The sequence below is a fragment of the Ornithorhynchus anatinus genome, chromosome 1, assembly GCF_004115215.2.
Source record: "Ornithorhynchus anatinus isolate Pmale09 chromosome 1, mOrnAna1.pri.v4, whole genome shotgun sequence".
In the NCBI taxonomy this organism is placed as follows: Eukaryota; Metazoa; Chordata; class Mammalia; order Monotremata; family Ornithorhynchidae; genus Ornithorhynchus; species Ornithorhynchus anatinus.
Window position 1 is genome coordinate 82,500,193 of NC_041728.1, and position 22,176 is coordinate 82,522,368.

The following is a 22,176-nucleotide window of genomic DNA, read 5'->3' on the forward strand; positions in this document are numbered from 1 at the left end:
TAGTAGATACCACAACGGCCGGGAAGTCAGAAGGATGTGGGTTCTAATCCAACTCCACCACTTGTCTGCTGTGTGACCTCGGGCATGTCAAGTAACTTCTCTGTGCCTCGGTTACGTCACCTGTAAAATGGGGAATAAGACGGTGAGCCCCATGTGGGACAGAGACTGTGTCCAACCTGATTAGCTTGTATCTTTCCCCAGTGCTTAGAACAGTTCTTGAAACATAGTAAGTGCTTAACAAATACTATTATTATTATAATTATTATTATTTCTTCATATTAGTCTTAATTTCTGTTGGATAAGTAAGATCCATTTGTGTGTAAAGTAGGTGTTTTCATGGCAACATTAAGCCTTTTGGAGACCCTGGGGTGTGTCATTGTAGTGTTGATTGAATAAAAGCCTGAGAGTTGTGGTGTCCAAAATGAGCAATTTAAATCCGAAGGGTGTTTACTTAATTAGTCCTATGTGGCCTAAGAATTTTCTGTTGGTTTAAGTAGTTTTACAAGAAGATTACTTAGCCCTACAGTTTGCAGATTGTTTGAATTACAATACTACTTTTTTAAAAATCTGTCTTCACTTTAATTTTCAGAAAAAATAGATGTAGAAGCTCGCCTTGCTGAACTGTGTGAAGAAGTAAAGGTACTCTCTTTTATTCAGAATATTTGTGACATTATTTGTATTGTACTTTTCATGTTGTCTCATTAAATTGTGATATTTTTTGAGGTTCTTCAATATCACAAAGAGATAAAATTATTTGCAAGGATTCAAATTAATCTTTTCCCCATTAAGAAAGTGATATTTCTTTAAAGGAGTGCATTTTTTCAATAATGGTCCATTTCTCTCACAGTCTAAAGTTACTTCATACTAGTAAGTTAGACACTTTGAAAGGTGTATTAAGTCTTTGAGATCACTGATGTTTAAACAGTGTCAGAATCTGACAGTATATTAAAAATTGCATCCTTTTATGGTATTTGTTAAGCACTTACTATATGCCAGGCACTGTCCTAATTGCTGGAGTAGAAACAAGGTAATCAGTTTGGATACAGACCCTGTCCCACAAAAGGCTCAGAGTCTTAATCCGCATTTTACAGATGCAGTAACTGAGGCACAGAGAAGTTAAGTGACTCCCCCAAGGTAACACAACAGACAAGTAGCAGAGCAATTTATATTACAAGAAGTAGCGTGGCCTAATGGATAAAGCCTAGACCTGTGCGTCAGAAGACCTAGGTTCTAATTCCGACTCTCGTCACTGAACTTGGATAATTTCTTCTGAGCTTTTGCTAAACTCAGAGATGAGGCTAATATGGACATGAATTAAAAAAGACTTAGAAATTAATTACATTAAGCCTCTTGTCAAGACTCCCTGAATCCACATGGGTTCAGCTTATTGCTAACCCATGCAGGCCCTAAACAAGCCCTTGCCCTTGGTCCTTGTAGCTTACAGCATTCTAAAAAAAAAAACTTGCGGTTTTGGAGGCATTTCTTTCTGACCACGTTCCTCGATTTACTTGCTTGCACAAAATGAACATATCAAAAATATGAAAGCACAGCCCAAACTTACTACATCTCAATGGATTTTATTTAAGAAAATAGAGGGAATTCATGTGTATGAGGCTTAATGGCAAACCAGATTGAAGATCTTTTAATAGCTTGTGGTTTTATTTCAAAGTGCTATCTGATAGGGAATGTTCTATCTATTTGCCCTCTCTACACGACTGTTCAACGTGCTGCTGGAAATGTAAAAGGAACTTTGATTCCTGGGCTATTCTTAATGCTAAGAGCATTGTTTGTTTATTTAGAGGTGCTTGAAAGGCCAGACATGTAGTATTGTAAGCATCTTGTTCTTGCAGGCTGTAGACATTAATCACACAACTTCCCTTATTAGACCCTTTAATTTTCCCTGTGGTGGAAAAAAAATCATAAGGAAATAGAAATTAGAACAGTTAGAATTTCTTTGTATCGTGAGTATAAATTTTATTTAGGTAGCATTTTGGAGGTGTGAAAATTCCGTGTGAAAAAGTCCATACACTTAAAATATTAAAAATCCAATATGTAGTGCATCCATGAATTAAAATCATTTTAAGGTACATAAATCGTCATTACAAACAAAATTGAAATTGGTATTTTACCCGTAACAATGTATAAGTGTGTCCATAAATAATGAATAAAAGGGTAATTGTACATTTTTCAACTACCGTTTAATGCAAAAGTCCATTAAGTTAAGCTTGTTTTTGATAATGATGGGGTCTATCTTGGCAAATGATAGATGAGCCTTGGTCCTGAAACACCAAGACCCCATGTTGAAGAACTGATTTTGGAAAGAGTGATGCCATTTCTGCCATCCGTAGGGTTCCCAGTGGGCAACTAGTTCCTGGAATGCTTTGAGGAAATATGCAGTCAGGGATGCAGCTCAATCCAAAGGGTATGCAAAGCTGGTTTTGACACGTGGGCCCATGTACCGCCAAAATGAAGGACCCATTTGCTGCGCATGTGACTGCAGCATAACTTATTTTAATCCTTTGCCTGGTGGGAAAGATCAAATGTTAGTCGTTTGTTCATGCTAGAAAAAGAGGTTTGTGTTACACATTGGGAAAAGTCGATTTTATTCTTACCGTTATATAATAATGGTGTTTGTGAAGCGCTTACTATGTTCCAGGCACTGTACTAAGCGCTAGGGTAGTTGAAAGCAAATCAGGTTGGACACCGGCCCTTGTCTCATGTGAGGCTCACTGTCTCAATCCCCATTTGAAAGGTGAGGTAACTGAGTCACAAAGAAGTGAAGTGACTTGTCCAAAGTCACACAGGTGGTGGAACCAGGATTAGAACCCATGACCTTCTGACTTCCAGACCCATGCTCCTTCCACTGTGCCATCCTGCTTCTCTGACATCACATGCCATTTTCCGGTTGACCTGCCGACCCCCTGAATCTTGGAACATTTCTCCAAGGGGATTCCTGTAGTCCCTATTTGCTCCAGAGCCTTTTGCGTTCCCCAGCCAGGTCGGTGTGAAATCTGGCTCAGCTTCTCAGCTGTGGAACTCGACAGCAGGAACCATGGCAGAGCGGACCTTGGTGCTGAAAATAAAAATGGTCAGAAAGGCATCTGGTTCTGAATAATTCATAGCAGCACTTATTGTTTCACCAGAACTATGTCCCAGGCCATTCCAGCTTACTTTCACCACTGGTGCTACATCTATTTTTAAAATTCACTGTATATTTTTTTTATGCCAATCTGGTTGCCTAGGTTTAGTTTCTTCAAAAAACACCATTTTTTCACTGGAAAAAAATTACTATGGTTTTGCAGTGAGAGTAGTAAGGGATTTCAGTTTCCAAATGAAAAGTAGTGAGAGGACCAACCCAATATCAAATAGGAGTTCATCTCCTCTGCCAAACAATTGTTAATTATAGTGTAGAAAAACAGGAGAATTATTTGACTTCGGCATATGTCGGTGCTGTTCAACAGTGCTCACTGTGCAGGAGACTGAGGCTGCGGACAGCCTCTTAAGGTAATTGCTAGAGAGGACATGGTTAGTGATATTGTAACTTTTACATTTGAAAAGAAACTTCTCTTTGATCAACGTCCCAGGGTTTATGACTAAAACTGCATCCCTGGGGGGAAAAAAGAACATTTTTAATTACAGACTTTCTTCTTCAATGTATTTTTTTCTTTTCAGAGCTTTTTATTGTATTTAACAATTCACCAGTAAACTGATTGCCTCTTCACTGGATCCTACTTTTCATAATGGAATAGAAGTTATGCCTTAATGAGAAGTTTAGGTGAATATTGAAATTTTAACATCAGTATTGGAGAGAAAACCCAACAACGGCATGGTATAGAGAAATGCTCCACAAAAGAGCAAAATCTTGAAGTTGTAGGAAGATGGGAAGAAAGGGAAATCATTAATGTAGATAAAGTCTCCATCCCTTCTAAAGAATCAACAATATTTTCACAATTCTCCCTGTTTACAGAATACCTTAAAGTCACATTGCAAGATTACATCACCGTCTCTTTAATCCCAATTTATAGAATAACAACTTTAGCATTCGCTGATTATATTGTTGTGCTTTGAGTTTTTATAATTTTAAATTTTAAAAATAATGTCTTCAAAGGTAATAATACCTTAGTAGTAAAACGAATGTACGAGTTCTTATGTCTCATTTAAATATTTTTTCCTTTCACTTTTTCCTTTGGAAAGAAGCCCCGATCTTGGTTTTACATAGGTGTTTTGGGCCATAAAATGTGGATTTTACATGTAACATCAAGTCTTGAGAAAAAAATACTTTATTTCTCTTTTCTCCATTTCAGAAAATGGAGAATCCTGATGAACTGGCAGAACTTATAAATATGAATCTTGCACAGCTTTGCTCACTTCTTATGGCTCTGTGGGGGCAGTTTCTGGAAGTTATTACTTTGCAAGATGAAATCACATCGTTATTAGCCCAAGAGCATCATACATTGAGGGTGAGTTGTCTATTTTGAGTAGAATGTTTAACTTTCTTTCCCTTAGTCTTTTCAGCTTTTTATATTTGTGAGATAATAATACCATTTGACTGAATTTTTGCTGAGTGTTTGTTAAAGCAAATGACAAATTAGAGCAAATCAGAGCAAATGAAAATGATTGCCAGAGCCATTAAAAAGAAGGCCTGGGTAAGCAAGCAGGTATTTGTCAGGATTCTCGAGGGAGCCACTGGGGTGTGGTGCCCACTTCAGCTGATGCTGCTCTTCTAAATTTTGAGTCCTTGCCCCCAAGACCCATGCAGTAGTTGTGGAAGGGTGCACTGTGTAGGGGGAGCCAGGAGGCAGAAGGAAAAGAGCACATTGGTCTCAGAAATGGTGTCTGACCTGAACCAAGAAATAGCAGTAACAGCAAAGTAATTATTGACCCAAGTATTGCTGCCATAACTGACTTATGGCTGATTTGATTATTGCTGCTGCTTAGAGAAGCAGTTGAGGTTTAGTGGATAGAGAACGGGCCTGGGAATCAGACTTGAATCCACTTATCTGCTGGGCGACCTTGGGCAATTCACTTAGCTTCTCGGTACCTCAGTCACCTCATCTGTAAAATGGGGATTAAGACTGTGAATCCCATGTGGGACAGGGATTGTGTCCAACCTTTCATTCATCCACTCATTCAGTCATATGTTCTGAGCGCTTATTGTGTGCAAAGCACTGTACTAAGCCCTTGGGAGAGTACAATATAACAAGAGACACATTCCTGCCCAAAACAAGTTCACAGTCTAGAGGAGGAGACAGACATTAATATAAATAAATAAATGGCTAGATAAATTACAGATATAGACCCAATTTGCTTGTATCTACCCCAGCTCTCAGTGCAGTGCCTGAAACATGTTAAACACATAACAAATACCACAGTTACTATTATCATTATTATTGTTAACATGGGCAAGTATTTGAAAGTGTATTTTCCAAAAGATTCCCTATTTGTGAAAAATCAAATGGCTCCACTCTAATTTGAATTTTATATCAGGTTAGTTGCTATTAGGATAGTTGATAGCACTCTTAGGAACACGTTAATACATTTATTTTAAGACTTTCCCCCTCTGATTCGTAAGCTCCTTGTGGGCAAGATTGTGTGTACCTACTCTATTGTGTTGAACTCTCCCAAGTGCTGAGTTCAGTGCTCTGCAAACATTAAGCCCTCAATGAATGCCACTGAGTGTTTAAGTTTTTTTTACCTTTATGAACTAATCATAATTAGTCATATTTGCTAGTAGCAGAAATAGTTTATATTTTCAAGTGCTTATATAGAAAAGAAGGAGTTCAAATTAAACCCAAGATCTAAAAACAATTATTTCTTCTTGGACTATGTGCTTTCCAAATAAGATCTTGGAGTTAAATGAGAGGAAGCCTAGGACGGATAAAACTGAGTGAAAGAGGTGGCATAAGGTAGATAAGCGATAAAGCAATTGATTTTGATTATACTGTTTCTCTGAGTTTATTCGTTCATTCATTCATTCCCAGGCACTATCACATACAGATGAGATGCCAGCTTTTCAATTTGAGCTCCAGGAAAAAAGAGGGGATTTCAGGAGGAGTGAGGATTAGGAGAGGACCTGTTTTGAAGAGTTAATAAATCAGCAAGCCACCTTTTTGGGTGTCCTCCACCCGCTTGGAAACTCAGGTCTGGTCAAGAGCCCTAGGGTGAACAAGTGGCCAGACTAAATGAAAAATCTGTGGAAGCAGTTGCTATCAATGTTTCTGTGGAGCGGAAACCATTAATAGGGGTGTATATACAATCAATCATACTTATTGAGTGTATTCTGTATGCAGAGCACTGTATCCAATATTTCTGTTTTTGGAGAAATGTAGTGATAACGGCTTAGCTATTTAGAAAGGGGAAAAGACATTTCTTTTGTGCATAATGACCTCTGCTGGCAAGCACAAATACTTTTTTTTTGTTTTACTAATTTGTTGGATGAGAAGTGAAACTAAAACCAAATTTACTCAGTTAATATATGATCAGTGTTCCAATGCATTAAGTTGTGTGTCCTGTAATAAATTTGCATCAGGTTTTTTTTTTTAAATTCCAGCTTCTCTGGGCAGAGGTAGTAGATATGTAGATTTGTGCCTGGATCCATCCAGCAGCATTCATTCAATAGTATTTATTGAGCGCTTACTATGTGCAGAGCACTGTACTAAGCACTTGGAATGTACAATTCGGCAACAGATAGAGACAATCCCTGCCCAGTGACGGGCTCACAGTCTAAACAAAGGAAGGGAATATTTTTAGATCTCATGTTAGTGCCACCAGAGAACTACTTTGAAAACAAAAATTGGATTTTAAAGCTGCTATCAAGTTTTCTCACTATTCTATTAGTATTAATTATGGGGGAAACTGTTGATGTTTAAAGGACTGCCTTTCTAGGTTTTCAATCAATTTTTTACGTTTACGAGTCTGTTGGACTCATTTTCACCCTTTCCAATTTTGAAGACATATGTGTTTAACCACATTTGTATGAATGAAATTAATATAGCTTGCATTGACGTGATAGAAATGAGGTTCAATGAAATACGTAGTGTGTGTGTGTGTATATTTCATCCCAAGTTAGAAATCAACCAGTGTTGGTTGAGACTAGCCGTCCCTTTTGTTCCTAGCTAAGATACCAATAACAGGTATTGTTAACTAGAGTGTTTAAGAGTAGACTCCTAGAGATCATCCAGATAAAATCTGATGTCTCTGAACAGGACTGCACTTGAAGCATCCCTGACAAATGACTTTGGGGGAATTAGATTTTAACGGTTTCCTATTAGTCTGTTCCTGAGTCAGACAATCTGTACTTTCGAGAATTTCTTTCTCTCTGTTTTAAATCTCTTCTGCAGTTTATTTAAACCCATTTCTTCTCATTTTAGCTTCAGGGGATGTCGGAACGTTTGTTACAATCATCTGAATAATAACTCTTTACATTAGTTATTAAGTCATCTTTTTTCCAGATTGGAACATGAAGTTCAGTAAATGCATAAACTGAACATTTTAAATATATTGAAATGGGCCACAGATTGTAATTCCATGTTTGAAATGGTAATATATAATTTTCCATTCATATTTTCATTGTTATTAGTACATTATATTTAATATAGTTTATTTAATATTTAGTTAATTTATCTTATTTGAGGTCTCTGCAGAAATTATTTGAACCTGTGAGAATGATAGGTTTGTAAAATAACATTATTAAACTATTATTTATATTAAACTATATATAACAGCACTAGTTATGCAGTTCAATTAAACAGTAGCGGTGTTTAAATAATGTTTAATATGAACAGTACCTTATATAAAAACTATATACTTTAATATAACAATAGTATATATAATAGTATATATATTAAGCAATACTATTTCCAAACCAAATGGACCTGTGTTTTCAAATTACTTCCACATTGATCCAAACAAAATAATGAACCCTATCAATTTGTGTTTCTAAACTTAAGAAGTCATGTTAACTTAAACACTGTAAACAATATTTCAAAAATAGCCAAATCACCTTATCAAATTTTAGGGCCAACTAATCATATTTCTGATTTTGGCTACCCAACCTTACTTCATTTTGGGGTTGCATTCAGATTTCTACTGAAATCCAAGAGCCATAAGTGTCACTTCCGGCATCTCCAGCAGCAAGTTTGAACTGAGATGTAGTTTAAAATAGGTGCTATGGGGATGGAGCAGAGTACTATATAAGCAGCCTAAGGTGTCCCCTGCCTGGTTCACATCTTCATAGCTTTTTTTCCACTATAATCTGCAGTTGACAGCCCACGAAAAGCAGGAGGGTGGCTTCAGGCTGACGCTTTGGGAGTTTCACTGTGTTGGCCAAAAAAGCCATATAGGGGTCACAAGTTAAAGTGTGGGAACCTCTTGTCCAACTACTTGGTGGGAGTATTTTGCAGATTACATAATAGGTATCACTGAGTAAATTTACTTTTCCAGCTCATCACTTGGTGTCCCTAAGGTCTACCCAAAATGAAATTGATGCACTACCGAAGTGTGAGCCTGATCTAAATCAGGCCAGTAATTTGCAAATACCTGTTAGATTCTCTGAGAGAGTACCTGGAGACTCAACCCTGGGTCCCCTTTCATTCATCATCTACACTCACTCCCTTGGAGTACTTATTCGCTCCCGTGACTTCTCTGCAGTCTCATATTTCCTCTGGCCTTTGGGTCATCTCTACCTGGATGTCTTGCCAACACCTCAAACCGAACATGTCCAAACCGGAACTCATCTTCCCACCCAAACCCCATCGTCCCCATGACTCTCCCTTCATTATAGACAGCACCACCATCCCCCCTACTTCACAAGCATGTAACCTTGGCATTATCCTCAACATCTCTCTCATTCAGCGCACATATTCAATTTGTCATCAAAACCTGTCAGTTTGACCTACACGACATCACTAAAATTGGCCCTTTCTTCTCCATCCAAACTACTACCATGTTAATCCTAGCACTTATCCTATCCTCCTTCGATTGCTGCATCAACCTTCTTGCTGACTTCATTGACTCCTGCCTCTCACCACTTCAGTTTCTACTTCACTCTGACAAAACCATTCGGTACGTGTTTCCCTACTTCTCAAGACCTTCCAGTGGTTGCTCATCCACCTCTCCATCAGGCAGAAACGCCTTACAATTGGCTTTAAAACACTCAATCAACTTGCCCCTCCTACCTTAATTCTATGATTTCCTACTACAACGCAGCCTGCACGCTTGGCTCCTCTGATGCCAACCTATGCACTGTATCTAAATCTCATCTGTCTCGTCACCAACCCCTCACCCATGTCTCACCTCTAACCTAGAACTCGCTCCCCCTTCATATCTTACAAATGATCACTCTCTCCTCCTTCAGAGCCTTATTAAAAGCACATCTCATCCAGGAAGCCTTCCCGCTTAAGCCCTCATTTATTTTTCTCCCACTTCCCTCTGCATTGCTTTGAATTAGGATTTGAACCCTTTATTCACGCCACCTTCATCCCCATAGCATTTATGAACATATCTGTCATTTATTTGTATCTATCATCCCCGATAGACTGGAAGCTCGTTGTTAGCAGGGAACATGCCTACCAACTCTTTTATATTATACTCTCCCAAGCATTTAGCACAGTGCTGTACACACAGTAAGCACTCAGCAAATATGATTGATTCATTTGAAAGATATATAAATTGAAACAAATATTTTTTTCCTGTAAAATTTAGCTACCCCAATGATCAACTTATAGTTAGTACCTAGTAAATATCAAAATCATTAAAAATCAGTTGTTGGTTCAGTTTCTAGAGGATATGTTATAATGATGACCAGAACACAGTTCCTCATTGAATTAGCAATAATTAACTCTCCTCATTTGAGGGAGATATTAATTTAAGCAAATATTTGTTTCTGTAAAATATAGCCACCCCATTGATTAACACATAGCTTTAAAGTTACCCGGGACAGAAGCACAGGACAGAAGAGTAGTGTAGGCTGCTATAACTTCTTCACTGCTCTGGGATGTATGGAATTTGGAAAGTGACATGCTTGGCAAGATAGCACAGAGAATGGCATTTTAGGACAGAAGACAGTAATTCTGGCACCTAGTAAGCACCTAGTAAATATCACAATTATAAAAAAATTAGTTGTGAGTTCAATTTCTAGTGGACACTGATGACCAGAACACAGTTCCTGCCATTGTATTAACAATAATTAGCTCTTGTTTCTTGGGGAAAAGACCAAGAGGTGAACCAAGGCTGAAACATCTTCATTTTAGAGGCATTTGATTAGAACCTATTCAAGGAATTGTATTCTGATTTTACTTCATTACTCCTATATTTCCATGTTAGCCAACAGGGAATAAGGTGGTGCTTAAAGACAGAATGCTCTGTCGTTTGCCTCGCTGCCCAGGTGGAGATGAATAATAATCATAATGGTGATTATTATTAATAGTAATTAATAGTAATTAATACTAAGGACTTCACAAATACTGCAATTATATAACAATAATAATTGCAGTATTTGTGAAGTCCTTAGTATGTGCCAGGCACTATACTAAGAGTTGGGATGGATACAGGCAAATGGGGTTGGACACAGTCCTTGTCCCACATGGGGCTCACAGTCTTAATCTGCATTTTACAGGTGTAGTAACAGGCCCAGAGAAAGGAGGTGACTTGTCCAAGGTCACACAGCAGATAAGTAAAGGAAATGAAATGAGCAGCAGAGACAAGGGATGGTAGCGCTATTAATGGAGGGATCCGGGAGCAGAAGCACTCGGTTCAAAAAGGGTGGGACATCAATTTAGCATTCCCCAGCAGGGGCCCTTGGAAATGATGGTGCGTGCCAGTCTCATGCCAGATAGGCTGGCTGGGCAGCAGACTTGTGGAGGCTGCCAGTGGCCTACAGTCCGTAAAACTGCAGAATGGCATTAGGGCCAGTACCTTCTTTCGAAGAATCAATCATATTTATTGAGAGCTTACTGTGTGTAGAGCTCTGTACTAAGCATTTGGGAGAGTACACTACACCTTAATTGGTAGACATGTTCCCTGCCCACAGTCTAGAAGGGTAGAAAATAATCATGCTTCGTATCCAGTATGTTCTTACATCGCTCCACATCAATAAAGATATTGATAATTTTTTTCAATTTGAGGTAAATGAACCATTCCTGCATTTTAAGTCTTAAAATGATATAAACTGTTTTACCAAGGTGGCCTGTTCAGTTAACTGACTTTTGGAATCTTTCAGGTGCGTAGATTTTCAGAAGCATTCTTTTGTCTTGAGCATCCACGACAAGCTGCCCTGGCATATCAAGAACTCCAGTGAGTAACATGAACCCAAAAATTGATACTGCCATCCTGCTGCTTTCCTTTGCATGAACCCTTCAGCGCTTTGGATTTTCCAAACAAATAACCCAACGAGTCCTATAATAGTAGTTAGGGTAGAATGAATGAAATTGTAGTACAGTTCTAGTATCCCCTGACTGCCAGCTTAGAGGCAACGAGAGAGAGCTAGCTCAGCTGGAGTGTGTCATATTCAGTGTGTTCTCACATCACTCCACATCAGTAAAGATATTGATAATAAAAATGTTGTAATCCATTTGAGCTAGTGCAATGCATCTTCAGTCTTAAAATGATCTAAAGTGTTTTTACCACTGTGGCCTGTTCAGTTAACTAACTTTTGGAATCTTTCAGCTGTGTAATAGCATTTTGACTTCATTTTTTTTTAACGACCATTATCAAATAATATTAAGCAATCTGTTAGTGGTGTTCAAAGTTAGTTTAAAAAGGAAGCAGCATAGCTTATTGGATAGAGTATGGGCCTGCGAGTCAGAAAGTCATGGGTTCTGATACTGACTGCACCATTCATTCATTCATTCATTCATTCATTCGTATTTATTGAGCGCCTACTGTGTGCAGAGCACTGTACTAAGCACTTGGAGTGTACAGTTCGGCAACACGTGTCTGCTGTGGGGCCTTGGGCAAATCACTTCTCTGTGCCTCAGTTCCCTTATCTGTAAAATGGGGAATTAAGAATGTGAGCTGTATTCGAGACAGGGACTGTGTCCTACCTGGATTTGCTTGTATCCACCCCAGTGCTTAGTATAGTGCCAGGACCATAGTAAGCACTTAACAAATACCACAACTATTATTATTATTAGATACAAACATAGACCAGATGCCTGCCTTTCAATAGCTCAGTAAACATTGGTGGAGTACAAAATAGTACAAGAATAAATGTTTACTGGATGAAAAAACTTGCTAACCATGGAGCCTAGATCATGAAGTGCTGATATGAGTTTTAAACCGGGAGATGATAATAATTGTCATTGTTTTGCATTTACTGAGGGGATAATGGGTCGGTGAAGAGGGAGTGTTTACTGATAATATTTTTCCTTTTATTGTCTTTGTTCCTGGGAATTCATTCTCCTCCATCCCCAAAACAAAAATGTATGCGATATAAATATGGCAGTTTCTGACCTTGCATGATCCCAGTGCTGAGCTGTGTTATATATTATGAACTATATAAAACCTGATAGGATTCAGGAAGGGCTGGAATTAAACTCTTACCTAGTCATCTCAAATACTAAAATTAGCCCTGCATAGGGCTTATATGTATTACTGTTATGCAAGAGAGCCCCACCGAAAGAGTCCAGGGTCTCAGAAAGAGAAAAAACAGAGCCGCCCAGCCACTTTCCAACACTGCTTTAGTCCCCTGCTGCTTAGAGAGAGCTGCAACACGTTCATAGTATACAGGTGGGAGGGTTCTGGTTCTTGTCATTGCAGCCCCAAATTCGCTTGACCTTTAAGAGTCCCATGAAGAACCAGCTCAGCCCCCATGCAAGGATCATTAAAATGGGGAAGCTTTGAGCAGGACTGACCTCAGTTTTGTTGCAGTGAAATGACCTGGTTTAAGCTACTGGGCTAGGAGTGACTCCCCAAGCCCCAAAAGGGCCTTGTCTAGCACCTCTCCCCTGCTTTTGAAGAGTAGGCTTAGTCTTTCCCTCTAAGCCTGGAAATTGTTTCTCCAACGATGTGAGATCGTCATGTGCTCAGATCACTCATGAGACAGAGCTCATCTTGAAGTCAGGTGAACAGGGAGATGAAACTGGAAGTACTTCTTAAGGGGCATTGAGAGCGAGTTTAGAATAGTAGAAGACCTGAGTTCTAGCCCAGGTCTTCTACTTGCCCACTGCATGAGCTTGGGCAAGTCACTTAATAGAAGTATTATTTTTGATACTAATAATAATAGTGGTATTATTAAGTACTTACTATGTGCCATGCATTGTATTAAGCACTACTGTAGATGTAATACAATTAGGTTGGACCTGATCCCTGGGTAGAGCATGGGGTGGGGAATGAGAAGGACCTAGGTTCTAATCCCAACTCTGCCACTTGTCTGCTGTGTGACCTTGGGCAAATCACATCACTTCTCTGGGCTTCAGTTATCTCATCTGTAAAATGAAGATTAAAACTGTGAGCCCTATGTGGGAAAGGGACTGTGTCCAACCATCCCAATTTGCTTGTATCTATCCCAGTGCTAAGTGCAGTGTCTGGCACATAATAAGCGCTTAACAAATGCCATTATTATTATTATTATACATGAAGCTCACAGTCTGTATAGGAGGGAGAGCAGGTAATTTAAACCCCATTTGACAGATGAGGAAACTGCTTGCTGTGTCACTTTGGGCAAGTCATCATCATGAACAGTGGGATTTATTGAGCACTTAACTTCCCTGTGCCTCAGTTTCCTCTCCTCTCCTATAAAATGGGGATTAAATACTTATTTTCCCTCTCCCTTGACCGGTACGCCTTGTGAAGGACAGGGACTGTGGCTGATTTGATTGTATTATATCTGCTCCAGTGCTTTGGTCAGTGCTTGGCATTTAAGAAGCGGTCAGTCAGTTGTATTTAGTGAGTGTGCAGAGCGCTGGAGAGAGTACAATATAACAATATAACAAAGACGTTCCCTGCCCATAACAAGCTTAAAGGCTAGATGGGGAGACAGACATAACTATAAATAAAGTGACAGATACGTACATAAGTGCTGTGGGGGTGGGAGGGGAGGGATCAATGAAGGGAGCAAATCAAGGCGGCGTAGAAGGGAGTACTTATTATAGGTCCTTATTATTATTATTAGAGTTTTATGACAACCCTATAGTAAAGGGGTTTCGGTGTGTTTGATTTATTTTTCAGTGCTCAGAGCCACCTACAGATGTGCACAGCTATCAAAAATACTTCTTTCTGCAGTTCTCTTCCACCTCTACCTATTGAATGTAGTGAACTAGATGGAGACCTCAACTCATTACCTATAATCTTTGAAGATAGGTATTTAGATTCCATCACTGAAGGTAAGCAGAAATTAATTTTGGTTCTTAATTGGTAGAGGTGGGGGAAGCTTATATAGAAGCTAGAAATTGCTTTTCTGAATTTTCATTACTGATGCCAGGCAAGAGTTTTCACTCCTTTTTTAAAAGTTGGTTGCTCTAATATATGTTTTGCGGATTCTTGAAAGTTATATTCAGAAGAAATTGAGTCTTGATCTCTTGAGTTACCTTGTTTTAAACTTGAATCTCTTTTTCTTTGGATAAAAGACTTAGATGCACCCTGGATGGGAGTTCAGAATCTTCAGAGATCAGAGTCCAATAGAATGGATAAATATGAGACTGAAGAAAGCTCTGTTGCTGGATTTTCTAGCCCAGAGTTGAAAAACAGACCTGCTGGTGCCGCCAATATTTGGTATACAGAAGGTGAAAAGCAGCTAACAAAGTCTCTAAAAGGAAAATATGAAGATTCAAATAAATCCAAGGTTAAGGTTACTAAGCTCATGAGAACAATGAAAACCGAAAACACCAAAAAAGTAATAAAACAAAACTCTAAAGACTCGGTGGTTTTGGTAGGCTACAAATGTTTGAAAACCACAGCATCAGAGGACATCTCTAAATGCTTTGAAGGCAAACCTTCTCATAGCCAGAAGGAAGGTCTGGATCCCACAATAAGTGGACTTAATTTTGACTCAAAGACCTGCACCAGACAGACAAGTCAAAAAGAACTTAGATATTTGCCAGCTAACACAGACAGAACTGAACTAAAGCCTGCAAAAATTGAAAATGTGCAGCAAACCCAATTTGCCCCTTTGAGCTCTGGCAGCCTAAATCTTTGTGCAAATTTGTCCATTTCAGGTAAACTTGATATCACCCAGGATGCTAATGAAATTACACAAGTGGATCTCAGCGTGGGCTCAGGACGTGCGTCAGATGATTGCTGTGTTCATCAAGCAACTCCACCGCCTGGAGTTAGAACAATTGAAGTCAAGCCAAGTAGTAATGATCATTTTAAGGGAGAGAAAGTGACTGTAACTATTGGGCGTTGGACAGAGTCTCGTCAAGAAGAAATATTGAGGGACAGTGCACAGTTGCCTGGTTTCCAGCCTTTAGAACCTAGTGGTAAATCTAAGTCTTCAGAACAGGAATTATTTTTCGAAAGGGAAACTGTACAAGAAACAACTTTCCGCTGTACTGGAGAGTCCTTAACTAAGTTAAAAAGTAGTCAGTCTGCTCTTTCTGCGAAAGAATATCATGTTATTGTAAGTGGGGATGTGGTTAGGTTACCAGATGTTAACGTCACATATGCCTCATCTAGATTTTCCGATTCAGGTGTAGAAAGTGAACCGAGTTCTTTTGCAACACACCCAAACCCCGATGCGGTGTCTGAGCCTGTACAAGGGCAGAGTGCTTGCAGTAATGAAAGGACACTTCCTCAGCTTCTCCTGAAACCAGATTACAATATCAAAATTTCAGTAGAAAGCCATTGTACTGAGAGCACTAGTGCTTTGAGCGAAATACAGTCATCCTTGACATCCATAAACTCTCTGCCTTCAGATGATGATGAACTGTCACCTGATGAAAATTCTAAGCTATCTATTGTACCAGAATGCCATCTAAGTGATAGCAAAACTGTATTTGATGTAGGAATTATTGATATGTCAAAATATGACAGTAAAAGGTCAAGTATTATTTTGCAACAGCAGAGTACTGCATTTTTAGGTAATTCTGTTCATGAGACCGTATCTGTATATTCCTCACTTTCAAGTATAAAAGACCCATTACTATTTGATGTTTCAGATGACAGTAGGCCCGGTGATGTAAAAAGCAGTTACAGCTCACAGGCAAAATCTGACTCTGTCTGTAAGCGCTCCCAGAGTCCTGATAAAGATCAAAATTTGATGGAGGAGACAAGTCAATTAAATTCAGAGCTGATGTATTTGCTAGAGCCGTGTGCCGTTTCAGGTTCAGTTTCTACTAATGCAGAGGGGAAAGAAGATAGAACTGACCAAGAAACACTTGTAAGTCTCTTAGACCTCAATCAAGCAATTCTGGAACTACCAATGATGAAAGGTGAAATTCATACAGGCACAAATGACCTATCATCAGCCAGTAGTACCGACATGGTAAAACAAGGGTTTGTGGAAAATTATTTTGGTTCTCGAAGCAGTACGGATATTTCTGATACGTGTCCTACTGACCAGAGCAATCCAATTAGCCCACAGAAAGAAACTTCTGAAAAGGAGATAGTTAATCCTCAGGAGGAGGAGGAAGAAGAGGAACAGGATCAAGAAATGGTTCAAAATGGTTATTATGAAGAAACAGATGATACGGTTTTGGATGGAGCCACAAACACTAATTATGAGGACAGCCTGGGGCTCACAGAAGAGAAACTTCTCCGGTCTGAAAGGATAAATAGTGAATATCTAAGGGATGGAGCAAATATGCCTGCCGTCTGTGCTCCGGGTTGTTTGTCTTTCCCGGCAGCACTGAGGGAGTCTCCTGGCAGTATTACGTATCCTTCAAAAAGCAAATTTGATGCAATTACAAAGCAACCAAGCAGTATATCGTACAGCTCCACTTCATCGCTTTCCTGGTATGAAAATTCACCCAAATCTCAAATGCAAGCGTAAGTATTGGATTGACAGCATGTGTGTGTGTATATTTGTAAATACTACTATAACTATATATAGATAAAGGTATTACGTTAAGATACCTTGAGGGGAGTTTTTGAATAGAAGAGACAGTGTGAACTATTGATCTGTTTACCAGACCCGATCACCATCTGTAAGTCTTTGTTTTATTTCACACAGAAATCAAATATTTAAAAAAAAAAAATCCTCTGACCTAGTATCTGCTTCCAACAGTGTGTGGGAAACAGATTGGAAATTGACTTTCTGTCTGACTTAAAAGGCACTTTTGAAAGAAAGAGAGAAAGGTAAATGAATACCTGTAATTTAATATCTGGAGAATGTGGAGAGGGTAAAATACTTAAATGAATGACTCTACGGAAGGACTCCATCTCCTTTGCTCAAGGCTCTTCCCAGTAAAACTGTGTACTTTTCAAAGTGCTTCCCAGTAAAAATAACCAAATGGCCCAAATTAGGCAGGAGGCTCACAATGATTTTTGCCCGTTTGCTACTTTTCAAAATGTTTCCAACAGAACACCCAAAAGTCCAGTTTTCAGTTGAGGTGTCAGCAACACCTGTGGTTAAGGAGTTAGGTCCCTCCAGGTGATACTAGGTCACAATGGCAGGAGCTGATAAGGGCTTTCCTTATGTGTTTTGCCCTGGAGCCCCACCATCATCGTAAGTGTGCATGCTTTTGCTGCTTCAGGTAGCTGCTTGTGGTAGAAAGAGTTGGTGAAAGTCTTGGCTACAACAGCATTAGAGAGTATGGCAGTGACCCCTGGTTTCCCTTACCGGCTGCTGTTTATTGCCGCTGCAGCTGGTCTGCTCCTGTTCTCTGTCGGCTGGAGTGACAGGGCTCCATCCTGTAGAACCCACTGACCTAGAGTGTAATAGACTACATGGTGAGTGTGTCTTTATGGCGGGTGTCCTGTGAGAGACTGACAATATCTTTATCTGACAGTCTGGCTAGATATTTTCTTTCTGTATTGTTCTCACTGTATCTTTCCCACTTTGTCTTTCTTCTCTCCCTTTCTTTGTTGCCGCCTCTTTCTCTTTGAATCTCCATCATCTTTATCTGCATTCTTGGTCAGGATCTCAAGAGCTCTGCCCACTTGGACCTCCAGAAAATATCCTAAGTGAATCTGCCTAAACCGCTAGGATCTTATCGGAGGGAAACTAAAAATAAGCCAATAAGTAAATAGTTACCCTGTACGTTTGTAGTGCATCCACTTCTCTCATAATGCAGAGGTTTTTTCTCGCATGCCTTCTCAGTAAGAAAAACTCCCATTTGTACTACTCATCTGTCAGGCACCATGCACGTGTGCAACCAATTGCTTTGACACTGCAAATGTTTTCTAATTCTGCCATTGCTATCTAGTCAAAGCATGTAGTAAAAAACCTGAGTTAATAATGCAGAACTGAGCATATTTGAGAGTAAATCTCAAAATGGGTGCCCACTGCAGAATATAGTCCAGTCTCTAGTACGTTAGTCGTCCATTACAGGATGAATACCATTCCTTCAAGTGGCTGGAATTATTTCTTCTTTTCCCTTATCAATTAAAAGAAAAGAGAGGGAGCTAAGATCTCTAACTAAGCTAAGTTAGAGAAACCCGCAGCCCCATGAGTATAGCAGTAAAAGGTGGAGATGGTGTGTATGGTTTTTGAAGCACCAACTTTCAGAATTTCTGAACGTGACCAGCTAGAAAATGATTTCTGTTAATTGTTGATGACTAAGAAGCCAAGGTGGAGTTGAGAAATGGGAAATGTCCAGCACTACAAAATGACTGATTTGGAAAATGTCAGATGGCATAGTTGAGGAAAGGAAATCCAACAAGATGGGAGACTGAGAGAAGGATTATCAGTAAGCACTTAGTATAGTGCTCTGCACACAGTAAGCACTCAATACCGAATACGATTGAATGAATACTTATCAAGCTTGATATTCTCAGCTGAGCAGATTTTCTTCTCACTCTAATTATCCCATATGAAATATAAAACCCAAAGTGTCAGCAGGTAATGGATGTGAGTCTTCCCGGGCATAACTGGGCATGCCTCTTCTGTGATTGTCCACAGTCCTGGGTTGTCACCATCCCAGTTTTATGAAAAAGAAATAGAAGCCAGTCTGTATTTGCCTAAGAACTAGTCTGAAACTGAGAATTAGACCAAGAACTACGGAGAACTCCGAACTACAGCAAGATGGACATGGAAATGATTACAGGTCTAGAAATTACCCTGAAGATAGCTGATGTTGTTGTTGTTAAGCATTTACTATGTGCTAAGCACTGGGTGGATGCACAATAGATTGGACACAGTCCCTGTTCCACATGGGGCTCACAGTCTGAGTAGAGGGATCAGGATTTAATCGCCATTTTACAAATGAGGAAACGGAGGCACTGAGAAGTGAAGTGACTTGCCAAAGATCACACAGCAGACAAGTGGCAGAGCAAGGATTAGAACCTAGGTCCTTGGATCCCAGGCCTGGGCGCTTTTCACTGCGGCCCGCTGCTTCCCACTGTAATAGTTGAAGACTTCCCCTTAGCTGGCCAGAAGCCGCAGGAAACATGGTGGCTACACATGTTTTGGTAACCAGTGTATCCCCAAACCTCTAGTTTGTAAGGAGTTGAGGCTGGTCTTTTCACTTCCTAGTATTTTTATCATGGTCCTCATCCTCCTCATTAATATTTATCAGTCTCTTCCCATCTAGGTAGCCTAATGTTTAATCACCTACCCAAGCACTATTTTCAGGTGCTTAGATGAAAAGAGATGACTGACTCCCAAGTGATACCGGTTCTCGGGTTTTGAGAGTCCATAAATCCAGGGGATGTATATTTTAATTTTCTGTTAACCAAAAAGGAGTTTCCTGTTCGATACAGATTGGGAAATATAAGCTAAGCCGATCTCAGCATGTGCCTCAAAATATACTTATTCTTTCAGGCACCTTTGTCAGTGTAATTGAGAAATATAGAAGTAGGTTAGCCTACAAGATAACCTAAGTGGTGGACTAATTAACAGTATTTGAGTGCTTATTCTCTGAAGAGCACTGTATTGAAGCATTTGGGAGAATCGTGGCTCAGTGGAAAGAGCCTGGGCTTCGCAGTCAGAGGTCATGGGTTCGACTCCCGGCTGTGCCACTTGTCAGCTGTGTGACTGTGGGCAAGTCACTTAACTTCTCTGTGCCTCGGTTACCTCATCTGTAAAATAGGGATTAACTGTGAGCCTCACATGGGACAATCTGATTACCCTGTATCTACGCCAGTGCTTAAAACAGTGCTCTGCACATAGTAAGCGCTTAACAAATACCAACATTATTATTATTATTATTATTAGCAGAAGTGATCCCTGCTATGAAAGACCTATCAATCCAGCAGGGAAGGCCATTGTTAAAATACATTGTAAATAGAAGAATGCATTATAAAGTATGCAATATAAAGACGAGTACCTACGTGCTTAGGTGCTATGGGAGAGCTAAAATGGCAGTTTGGGGATTTAAGATGGGGAGGTTAGAAATTGGTCAGGGTGTAGAAAAGAAATCAATAATAATAATAATGTTGGTATTTGTTAAGAGCTTACTATGTGCCGAGCACAGTTCTAAGTGCTGGGGTAGACACAGGGGAATCAGGTTGTCCCATGTGGGGCTCACAGTCTTAATCCCCATTTTACAGATGAGGTAACTGAGGCACCGAGAAGTTAAGTGACTTGCCCAAAGTCACACAGCTAACAAGTGGCCGAGCCAGAATTTGAACCCATGACCTCTGACTCCAAAGCCCGTGCTCTTTCCGCTGAGCCACGCTGCTTCTCCTATCAGTGGTGGGAGAATAGACAAGAACAACGTGCCATGAATAAGTTACCTTGAGAGGGACAAAGAGTGTGAGCTGGGGTGCAGTGGGTAAAGAGAGTGTATAAGTGGGGAAGAGGGAGCTGATTGCCTCAAAGTCAGGAGTTTCAGCTCGATACGGAGGTGATTGGGCAGTCATGTAGGAGTTTTGAGAAGTGGGAAGATGTGTACAGAATTATGTTTTTAAAACTTGATTTGAGCAGCAGAGCAAAGTCTGGTTTGGAGAAGGGCAAGAAAAGAGGCAGGGAGAGCAGTGAAGAGGTTAATGCACTCGTCAGGACAGATATGACAAGACCCCGGATCAGCATAGGAAAAGTTTGGATGGGTCTAGACTATAAGCTTGTTCATCCCTAGACTGTGAGCTCACTGTGGGTAGGGAACGTATCTATCAACTCTGTTATTTGGATCTCTCAAGCGCTCAGTACAGTGCTCTACACCCAATAAATACCATTGCTTGATTGATGGGATGGCTTCTGGAGAAAAAAACAAATGGAATTAGTAACAGACTGAATAAGGGGAGTGAGAGAGAGGATAATGCCAAGCTCATGGGTTTGAAGAAAGATGATGGGGCCAACTATGATACTGTCAAATGGATTTCTCTTTAATGGACACATAATGAAGTCTTGTGTATTAAACAATATACAACCTTGCTCCAGTCTTGAATATTAGAGAAGCAGTGTGGCTAAGTGGGTAAAGACCGGGCTTGGGAGTCAGAGGACCTGAGTTCCAATCCCAGCTCTGCCACTTGTCTGCTGTGTAACCTTGGGCAAGCCTATTCACTTCTCTGGGCCTCAGTTCCCTAATCTGTAAAATGGGGATGAAGACCGTGAGCCCCACATGGGACGGCCTGATTACCTTGTATCTACCCCAGTGCTTAGAACAGTACTTGGCACACAGTAAGTGCTTAACAGATGCCATAATTATTAATTATTATTATTATTAGAGCCTGAGAATCTGTGGAGAGGAACCGATTCTAGTACTAGTGGTTTTCCCAGTGGCACTCTCACTCTCATCCTGCCAGCTGTGTTCCTACTAATACAGTGGGTACAACAAGTGATTAGACGGACAGGGGCACGGCATACTGTGAAGTGAATTGTTGAAATTTACTACAAAACTCATTAATGGTATTTATTAAGTGCTTACTATGTGTCGATCACTAAACACTTGGAAAAATTCAGTAGAGCAGAATTAGCAACACATTCCCTGCCTACAACGATCTTATAGTCTAGAGGAGGAGACAGACATTACTATAAATAAGGAATTTATAACAATGCAAAGATGCGTACCTAAGTGCTGTGGGTTGAGGGTGGGGCGAATCTCAAATGCCTAAAGCTCATCATTTATGGCCAGAGGAACTGCAGCATAGTACCGATACTATTCCTGAGCACCGTAGACCGGTTACCAGCTGCAGTTGCCA

The 22,176-nt window shown here is 39.9% G+C and overlaps 1 protein-coding gene and 1 long non-coding RNA gene across 9 annotated transcripts in view; one reads left to right on the forward strand and one right to left on the reverse strand.

Annotated features, from left to right (window-relative positions):
• FAM135A (family with sequence similarity 135 member A) overlaps positions 1–22,176 on the forward strand; it is a 97,572-nt gene that overhangs the window by 51,134 nt on the left and 24,262 nt on the right. For 5 of the 8 annotated variants that reach the window (XR_003762024.2, XM_039912308.1, XM_029072107.1 and 2 more), the window contains 5 exons: positions 590–639; positions 4,305–4,460; positions 11,219–11,292; positions 14,167–14,321; positions 14,565–16,923. Coding sequence is in view for 7 of the 8 variants with exons in the window: in XM_039912308.1 (XP_039768242.1) it covers positions 590–639; positions 4,305–4,460; positions 11,219–11,292; positions 14,167–14,321; positions 14,565–16,923 (2,794 nt within the window). In the remaining variant the exon portion in view is untranslated. Of the gene's footprint in view, positions 1–589; positions 640–4,304; positions 4,461–7,472; positions 7,540–11,218; positions 11,293–14,166; positions 14,322–14,564; positions 16,924–22,176 lie in introns of those variants that run through there. The other 3 variants (XM_029072120.2, XM_029072125.1, XM_029072135.1) reach the window with 2 other exon arrangements.
• Positions 1,958–22,176, reverse strand: part of LOC114814267 — a 49,116-nt gene continuing 28,897 nt past the window's right edge. Inside the window, exons 4-5 of the long non-coding RNA XR_003762035.2 lie at positions 14,526–14,743; positions 1,958–2,523 (exon numbers count right to left, since the gene is read on the reverse strand). This is a non-coding gene — a long non-coding RNA (uncharacterized LOC114814267). The remainder of the gene's footprint in view (positions 2,524–14,525; positions 14,744–22,176) is intronic.